At 37.3% G+C, this 9,288-nt stretch overlaps 2 protein-coding genes across 2 annotated transcripts; both read right to left on the bottom strand.

Annotated features, from left to right (window-relative positions):
• Positions 1–2,804: 2,804 nt before the first annotated feature.
• Positions 2,805–4,896, bottom strand: LOC116843762. The gene is made up of 4 exons (XM_032814498.1): positions 4,756–4,896; positions 4,271–4,462; positions 3,814–4,013; positions 2,805–2,970 (listed from the first exon to the last, which is right to left on the bottom strand). The coding sequence occupies exons 1-4, from the start codon at positions 4,822–4,824 to the stop codon at positions 2,928–2,930; spliced, it is 504 nt and encodes a 167-aa protein (XP_032670389.1). The 5' UTR covers positions 4,825–4,896; the 3' UTR covers positions 2,805–2,927.
• Positions 4,897–5,651: 755 nt separating this feature from the next.
• On the bottom strand, positions 5,652–7,880 carry LOC116843701. Its single transcript, XM_032814349.1, has 2 exons — positions 7,414–7,880; positions 5,652–6,173 (listed from the first exon to the last, which is right to left on the bottom strand). The coding sequence occupies exons 1-2, from the start codon at positions 7,528–7,530 to the stop codon at positions 5,691–5,693; spliced, it is 600 nt and encodes a 199-aa protein (XP_032670240.1). The 5' UTR covers positions 7,531–7,880; the 3' UTR covers positions 5,652–5,690.
• Between the last annotated feature and the right edge of the window lie 1,408 nt (positions 7,881–9,288).

Here is a 9,288-nt window from a genome sequence, read left to right as displayed (position 1 = left end):
AGAGAGAGAGAGAGAGAGAGAGAGAGAGAGAGAGAGAGAGAGAGAGAGAGAGAACTCGAGGACGCTTCCTCGCGTTGCGAATTTCGTTCGCGACTCGCTGAACTTGTATATCTGTGTAGAATGTTATCACGAAAGTACGTAAGATCGCGTTTGCGCTTCTCGCAAATTTCCGCTAAAGTAGACAGTAGTAGGCGACGAACAGACGCTGATGGTGGACTGTTCGTCGTGATCCTTTGCAATATCCACGGTACCTGTGAAAACGATCGCAATAGCGCGAAACTCTACGAGAGAAAGAGAGAGTTGTCATTTACGAGCTCTTTGAGCACCTTGAAGCGCCAGTCTCGGCAGAAGCCATCGCGTTTGTCAAATAATCCTTGAACTGCCGTGTTTTACCCCCCGTAGCTCGCGGGAGGAAAAGCGTCGATGTATATAGAACAACGTACAAATACTGTAAACCTTCCGATATCACTCGACGGTCAAAAATAACTTCCACGCGTCACTTGGAATGCGTAAACTCGTTTTCGTCGTTTTTCTTGAATAATATTGATTTAATTTTTCCTTGAAGGGAGATTCTGATTTAGATAGCCGACAAAAATGGTTCTCACGAATTTTTTCAAAGAAATGGCTACAGATATTAATACAGAGATTTGACTAGACTATTTATCATTGTTTTAAGCATAAAAAAATTATTTTCAAAAAAATTAAAATTCTGTTCAGGTTTCCCATGCTGAGCGCAATGCCGCCGGACGCTTCTAATTGATGGACAATGATACAGTGTAATAATCTCATAAGAATTCAAATAACAAAATTACACAATTTCTTTTAATAAGAAATAATTCTTTTATCCTTAAAAGTGATAGATAGTATGGTTAAAATTGTACAGTGATATCTTTATTTATTTCTTTGAAAAAAAAAAAAATTTGTTAAACTTCCAATTTTTCGACTAAAATCAAAATCCCAGTTAGGCGACCTGATGACGGTCCGTCGGAGGGTTGAAGGGAGAAGCGCCTCTATGCGCTTATTACAAAACGCGCCGACGCGTCGCGAAATCGAGCGAGAGAAAGCGCGACAAGTAACGACGGACAAAAGTAACACTGCGAGATCCTTTCGCGTGTCCTTGTCCCCGCGACAGGACGGAAACTCGTGGTGCCGCACCGCGGAGAATCCTGTGGCAGCGCTTTATCCAACCCTCGCTAGTTTTACGTCGCAAAGGACGAGAAACTGTCGCTCAGCAGACACACTCAGCAGATCTCAGCACTCCGGCGAAACGAACACGGATCATTTATTTTTTATTCGAGAAACACTCGCAGAAGGGCCAGCTCGTTTCCGTGGAGTGCGCCTAACGAATAAATAATGATATATTACGAATAAATCGATAAACAAACAAACAAATAAATGAATATAAATAAATAAATAAATATATATATATATATATATAAATATATATATAAATATAAATATATTATATACATACATACATACATACATACATACATACATACGTACAGAGATGCGCGTGCGTGTACATATATAAATCTAAGTGCGAGAACCTCGAGCGACGCGACGCAGCGTTACACGAAATGAACAAGAAGAAGAGAAAGATTTAAGAAAAGAGCGGAAAAGAGAATCCTCGTAAGCGAAAGCGCCGGAACGTCGTCGGCCCGATGATGTTTTGTTCTTTGAGGATGTAAAGAGTCAATTTCGTCGATTATTGTGAAAACGAAACCCCTCTGCATCACTGTAACATACCTCTAGCACGTCTCATAGTTTAATTAGCCCTCGGGTTATCGGTCGTTTAAATTTTTCTCAGGCACGAAGCAGGCATACACGAAGTACCTTCAGATAATTTATTTTTCTGACTAGAAAACGTAGGGGCGGATCGCGGAGAACAGATCGAACCACGGGGGTGTGGATTGGGTGGGAGGAAAGGGGGGAGGGAGGGAGGAAGAAAGAGAGATAGAGGGTTACAGAACACGCTCTGGAGAGCGGAATACGGTATCTTGATAATCCGAGGGTTAAGACTGATTCTACTAACGCGTTATAAAAAATGCTAGACCGAGCATATTTTATAATTATACTGTCATTATTGTTTGTAATTATACGATTACTATCGAATTTGTTTTTAATAAACGGCAGGTGCCATGATTACGTACACCGACTGTGATGCAATCATTTCTTGAACTTTAAATCCCCTCCCTACCGCACACACACATGTGCGAAATGCATGTACGAAATATGCGTTTGCGTTAAAATAAATTAATATTAATTTTGTTGTGCATACCGTCACACATTGAGATCAAAAAATACTTGAAAATTTATTTGTGGCACATAAAATTTATTTCATGTAGAATTCTTTTCAATTTTACTATGTTTTCTAATGGTGGAAGAAACTGTTAATAGATTGTCAATTTATTTTTCTAAAAATGTGATAAATTTTTCAATAGCAGGCCAGTTCCTAAAATATAAATAGCACATATAAAATGAAAAACTAAGCCAATAAATTAACTAAGCCATAATAAATTAAGCCAGAATGTGGATACGTTTTTCGATTACAGAATTCTATATTATGATTCATTATAAATTTCTCTCCATTTGTCTGTTATACTATTTAACGAATTCGCCAAATTAGTGCAAGTGAAATTAGTCGTGCTTTCGAATAAATTCGGCTTTTTTAAATGGCTGCAAATTTACAACCGACGCAGGCAACGTCCGTCATCGCATTCGTTCCCTCGCGAATTTCCCCGAGGAGAATTGCAAACCGACTTGCAACAGACGAACCACGATACGTTCAAGAAGATGTAACATTTTCCATTGATTACTTCATTTTATTATTGCAAACATATGATTTTACACGGATTACAATTAGATGCGACGGTCTTCATAAGAGAAATTTCGTAACATCCTCTGGAGCCTCATCCGCGCCTACTTTACACCGCAGAGGTTTCATCGCTGAGGTCGAATATCTTCGCTCTGAAAATTTCTCTCTTGAGTCACGTTTACGTCGAAATTGTCATTTATGGATTTCGCACGAATGCATGAAGAAAAAGAGATTGACTGAATCAACATGGCAATGACATAACTAGACACATTTTGGCTGAAAAGAGCAAAATTTCTTATTCTTGTGAACTAGAGTTCTAGAATAAATGTAACAGAGGCATTGAAGATCGATAGATGTGATATCGGAAAGCCTCCATCTTGTTTTTCTATATTCGACAAACCTGATCAATAGGATCTAGTGCCCATATTGAAAAAAATGTGACAGACACAAGTCAAGGTTAGATTAAATTAGGACAGAAATTTATATAAAAGTACTCACGTCGTAATTAATATTGTTTGTTCATAACTTTAACTTACCACATGAAACTGTAACAAATATGCTTCTATAACGTCAGCTATGAGTATATTCTACTGTATTATTAACCTTCACTCGGTCACCATGATAAAAAATAATATAGCGCTGAATCACATGATTCAATTAACCGATCAAACAGTTTCTTTAATGTCGCTTCTCTAGTTCTCTAAGTTTCTATTATGAAGTAAATTCGGAAAACCAGAAATTCCATTTCCTTCAAGCAAAACATATTTATATTGAGAAAAACACTTGAAAATTTATTTGTGGAACATAAACTGTATTAAAAATAAATTTTATTTCGTAGAAATAAATATTGTGTCATAGAAATAAAACTTTATATCCCGAAAATTAATTTTCAAACATCTTTTTTCAATGTAGATATGTCATTGTCGCGTTAATTCAACTAATTCTTTTGTTATTCCGTATGCAATTCGTTATTAGCGAGAGCACGCTCGTGATACCTGTTGGCGTTGATGTTCGTGTTCGTGTTGATGTTAGCGTTAGAATTCACGTTCTGATTGCGATTGGACGATCTATTTCGTTTTGGCTTTCGCAACAGCGATCGATAGTCATCGTTTTCGTCGGAATTGCTGATGGACCTCCGGACGTTTATAAAATTCGTGGAGTGCTCGTGTGGATTCCAGCCTCGCCCGCTGTGAACCTTTTGCGACACAATTGAAGTTATTTTTTTAAGTTATTTTTTTCAAGTTTTATTGAAGTTATTTTTTTTTATTTTAATTGAAGTTATTTAAGTTATCTTATTGAAGTTATTTTCGGAATAAACAATCAATTAACAGTAAGCGAATGAACGGCAGGATAAACGGCGCTATAAGTTGGAGATTACTCAATTTCTTAAAAGGCTGTACGGGATAATATCGCTGGCAGGAATTGATAGGTAAAATAGAAACGCTCTTGTACCTCGTCATCGTCTAGGACCTTTGAACGCTCGGCTAATTTCTCGGTATGAGAAAAATGCGCGCATCCCGATGCACTCTGCTCGACTAGTTTGAGCATTCCCGTTTCGATGCGCTCCAAAGTCATCAGGATTGCATCCAAGTAATTCGCGTTGGATTTATACGCGTTGCCGTACCGCAACATCACACCCAAGAACTCATGAAAGCATGCAGTTATATAAAATTTAAATTATTCCGTCGACACATCGAATTGGATTGATCGCGACGCGCTCTCTTTCTTTTTCTTAAAAGTTTTTTCTGTAGGATTTAATCTTCTTGAGGTAATATTCTTTTTTCTTGAATAGAAAATTGGAAATACTTAATCAAGCTTGACTTAATAAAAAAATAAAAGAGAAAAATAAATAATTAAAAAATTGAAAATTAAGACAATTAAAAATAAAAGAATAAAAATACAATTTGGAGGAAGAGAGAAGAAAGTCATATACTCACGAGATAACCAAGTAGTTGACGTGACACCATCGTGGAGGATATGATCGCGTTAATCGTGAAGGCTACCATCGACTTTCAACACCAACACCGACTTCACCAATCTCTCGGAACTGAGTATTTTATATAGGAGCGGCTCGTCACGGTAGAATTAAAACCATTCGCGAATTTGCGCGCTGCGTAATGAAATATTGTATATCCGATAAAGTGAACGACGCTCAAGCGAGTGTTATCGTATGCGAGTAAACGCGCAACGTTCAATTTCTTCTTTACGATATTAATCGTCTCGCGCAAAACTATAAAATCGCCTAAGTCCCGGAGCTTTCGTCGAGGTGGATATAAATTCGCGTGACACGAGAAAACAGTCTTGAATGACATGATTATTGCGTCTGGTGCCAATTGTACTTCGCTCATCGAGTTTTTCTTCGAAACAATAGAAGTACAGGCATGGAAAGTTTCAGTAGATCTATTCTATAACCTTTAACAATGCCAAATAAAATATGCTTTTGTATCGGTATCTCCAGCACCCTCTTCAAATTTAAGATATAAACAGCACGCGTATAAAAAAGGAAAATATAATAAATTAATGTGGAATGTCGATCTACTTCTCGATTAGGAAAATTCTACAGCAATTGTCGATGTAAAATTCTTTTCATGTAGATATAACGTATATAGCGCTTTTACCTCGATGTGAGTTTCGCAACGCGTCTTTAAAACGGGGGAAAAATGGATATCCTGAGAACTACTAAACAAATTCTCCTGTAAGATACGGAACGCGTTGCGAAACTCATCGAGGTGAAGGTGTGTTGCAGCCTTCTCTTCACTTCTGGAATTAAGTTTAATAGAATTTTGCCCAACTAACTGTACGCGGGTTATAAGCGAAACGAACAGTCGAGAAGTATCAGTAATTCATTTATTCATTTAACAAAAATCCGACGCTAATGAAACGCATTGAGGATGTCCCGCCGGCGTATTTTGATCCTGATATTCACGTAATCGTCCCGCTCGTCGTCGCTCGTCGCCGCGACAGGATCATACATCCTTCTGCTAGGCGCATTCGTCCCTTCGGACCTCGACTGGATCATCTTGAGCGAGACCATCATGTCCGCGACGATGTCTCTGGTCATGATCTCTTCGTCTATTAAGCTGATGCCAGGCGAGTCGCGAGTGAGCGCTCGCCGGGTGATCCGATCGAGCTCGTTCGCCACTTGATAAGCGGACGGCTGCGTCGAGCTCCTTCTGCTGGGCGACACGAGTGGGGTCACCACCTTCTCCAGATCCCTGATGGCGTTCCACGAGCTGATAGGGTGGTCAGTGCCGTTGTTGAGGCGAGCCTCGATCACCTTCCACAATTCCTTGGCCACTTCCTCCGGGTCCACGTTCACGATGATGTTTATGTTCTTGTTCTGGATTATCGTCTCCTGGAAGGTAGAGTTGCATATTTCTTTAAGAAGAAACGTCACGCAGGAAGAGTCCACGCGACGCCGTAATGTGATCCCTATAACGCGAGCAAGGTAAGAAGGAAAAACTTCTTAGTGGGTTCATTTATTCGTATTTTATAATTAATTAATGTTAATTTTGTATAATTAATTAATATTAAGTAATGTTAGTTTATGTAATTAATTTATATTAATTTACTTTTTTAGACGCGATTATTGCCTTTTTGTTTTGATATCTTTTGCTTTTCTTCATAGACACTATTTTTGATAGATATTTGTAATCAATGCGATATCGTAATGTCAGTTGCAATTCCCACCAAAATGTTGCATCGCGGAAGATTCGGTCTTTTTCCAATGTATATAATATGCCTACGTAAAGCATTTCGCTAATGCTATGCTACCAGAAATTCAAGCTCATTGAGCTTGAACGAGAATCGAAAACTGTATTCAAGTGACACATACTTGAACACATTACAAAATCTCTACGTATCAATAATATATAAAATACAATTCGCGTTGTGATTAATGAGAGACACGCGACTGGTCGATAAGACGCTGTCAGTAGAAGCTGATGGTGACATTTCGGGGTCTGATATTAATATTACTTCTCAAGGATTCTCTTTCTCTCTTTCTCTCTTGATTGCTTAATAATAAAATTTAAACGTACATATATATAATTTGAATATAATTTATTTCTAATAAATTATTAGAAATTATTAAAAATTATTAATAGAATAATAATAGAATAATAATAGAACAATAATAGAGTAATAATAGAAATTATTAGAAATAATATTATTAGAAATATTATTAGAAATAATTTATTTCTAATAAATTATGAGGACTATAAAATGTCTATAAAATTTAGAGTATTTTGTAAAATAAATATTAATAGATTTTATTTAGATAATTTATTTAAATACCCTAATATATTTTATTTATTTTATAAAATAAATATTAATACAAAATAATATTATAAAATAAATATTTATATATTTTATTTATTTTTTATTTATAAAATAATAAAATTTCATGGAGAAATTTTTATTTTTATAGAACTTTTTATTTAGGGAATAAATTTTAATATAAAATTAAAATCCTCTCTGTCCTTCTCAGATCAGATGCTACAGTATTACTAATGTCAAAGTAAATTAGCCTTTGGCTGATATCGTGGTATTTATTTAGAGACTTTCCTACTTCCTACTTGCTTTGCTATTCTTACTTGAGCACTGGTCAGCGCGAGGGTGGCGCACAATATCGGCAAGTACGTCATAACGTTAATCGGAATCGCACGTGGCAGGGCACCGCGTGTCTCGAGAACGACGGGCGCATATACCATAAACGGACTTTTATACGCGATAGAGAAGTCTTCCTGGGGCAGGGAGGTTTCTTTTGCATTCGCTTTCGCTTCCGTACGGCACGATATCGCGACGCGAGAGGAAATTAACGGTCCAAAGTTTGCGTGTCAAGATCACATCGTCTATTAATCCGCGTGTGACAGTCCGTAAATCGTCCACCGTGATAAGTTGGACCATCCGGTGATAGGCAATAACGAGTCGGACTCCCATGTTGCCGTTGAAACGACGGCATGCGACGGCGGCAACGTGTTTTTCTTCTGCGAAGCACGAACGCGATCGCGAACTTTGGCCGACGGAGTGTGCCGCGCGAAGGATCGCGTAAGATCCTGCGGTCGGTATGCGTTTAATTTACGCACGAGCGCCGATTACGCCGAGTACGATCAATGAAGCTAATCGAATCGGAGAGGCGGATACGTTCCGGTGCGTCAATTCGCGGCCGATCGATTTTCACGCCGCGATCATAAAGATAATGAAAGCAATTCTGACGCAAAATAATGTTCTGATACGCGGCGCTTGTTGGAACTAATCTCTAGTAATTAGAAATTCGGCGGTGTATAAAGGGAAAAATATTGCTGTAGAAAAAATTACAATAAAATTCATGTGATCTTGAGCCAGACAGAATTATAAACGAAATTACTGTGCATTTGTTCCAAAATGTTATGCACGTTTGGCATTTCATTGCAGAATTGTTGAAATTACTTGATTGTTCTTTCTATCGAAAGATTGTCGTAGCAATTAATAATAACGAATCGGTTATAATAATTTACGCTGCAATTTCAAATAATCTAATTTTACAACAAACATCGTAGAGAGAAATAATTTCGTAACATCGTAGAGATATAATTTTACTGCACTTTATTATAATTTCACTTTCTGATAAACTTACATTAACACTTTTATACATGTAATGACTCGTGCAATTGATTCGTGCAAAAGAATCATACAACTCAGTAGAAACAATCAGTGCTTTGCCTATAAATTAAATATTTGGAAATTTTACCAAAAATCCACATTTTCAATAAAGTTTACGACGTGCTGGCTTGACAGAATTATAATAAATGCTTTTACACAATTAAAGTGCGTGCAAAAATGAATCACAGCATAGTTAAATATATATATATATATATATATATATATATATATATATATATGTGTGTGTGTGTGTGTGTGTGTGTGTGTGTGTGTACTTTTTTATTGTGTTTATCACATATTTTGCACAATGCTTGAATTCACTTTTGCTCGTGCATTCACAGAGTTGATGCTGTAAAAATCGAATTGGTGAAGTGCGTTCACAATCTAACACCGGCCAGATTATGACGGCGATATTCTCTTTCTATCCTTGCCCCTGTCTGATGTTGAAGTTTCAATCACTGCTGCGAAGGGAAGAGCGACATCAGCAAGCCAATCGTTGCCGAGGCACTGAAGAAAGACGGTCACGAGTTCAACAGCTTGTATCATTGAATAATCTGTACATTATCCAGAGAGCAGATTAATTGAAGATACATATTAACACGCGAAGAATTTGATGGATAATTGGCAACAACGGGATTTTTTACAACTCTATCCAGACATAGTAAAATCAAGAAGGTCGCCGATCCTGAATGTTTAACTTGCAAGTATCACATAAGCACCGCTGTGAACGCAATGATAGATGCCAAAGTAATGATAGATGTCGAACGAAATTTGAATATATTCAATATACAGCAAGAAATCACTCAGCAGCTATTCAAGCATAAGGA

The sequence above is a fragment of the Odontomachus brunneus genome, unplaced genomic scaffold (assembly GCF_010583005.1).
Source record: "Odontomachus brunneus isolate Ranch 3 - 2012 unplaced genomic scaffold, Obru_v1 Obru_scaffold_035, whole genome shotgun sequence".
In the NCBI taxonomy this organism is placed as follows: Eukaryota; Metazoa; Arthropoda; class Insecta; order Hymenoptera; family Formicidae; genus Odontomachus; species Odontomachus brunneus.
The sequence above is the reverse complement of the archived record's forward strand: the minus strand, read 5'-3'. Positions and strand labels throughout refer to the sequence as shown.

What these genes read in the sequence shown, in the direction of transcription:
- LOC116843701 (XM_032814349.1), bottom strand. Translation starts at nt 7,530, where the DNA reads ATGGTATATGCGCCCGTCGTTCTCGAGACACGCGGTGCCCTGCCACGT. An exon ending in TCGCGCTGACCAGTGCTCAA is followed by an intron (nt 6,174 to 7,413) that starts GTAAGAATAGCA and finishes TCTACCTTCCAG; the next exon opens with GAGACGATAATCCAGAACAA.
- LOC116843762 (XM_032814498.1), bottom strand. Translation starts at nt 4,824, where the DNA reads ATGGTAGCCTTCACGATTAACGCGATCATATCCTCCACGATGGTGTCA. An exon ending in GTCAACTACTTGGTTATCTC is followed by an intron (nt 4,463 to 4,755) that starts GTGAGTATATGA and finishes TGCTTTCATGAG; the next exon opens with TTCTTGGGTGTGATGTTGCG. An exon ending in ACGAACATCAACGCCAACAG is followed by an intron (nt 2,971 to 3,813) that starts GTATCACGAGCG and finishes AGAAATTTTCAG; the next exon opens with AGCGAAGATATTCGACCTCA.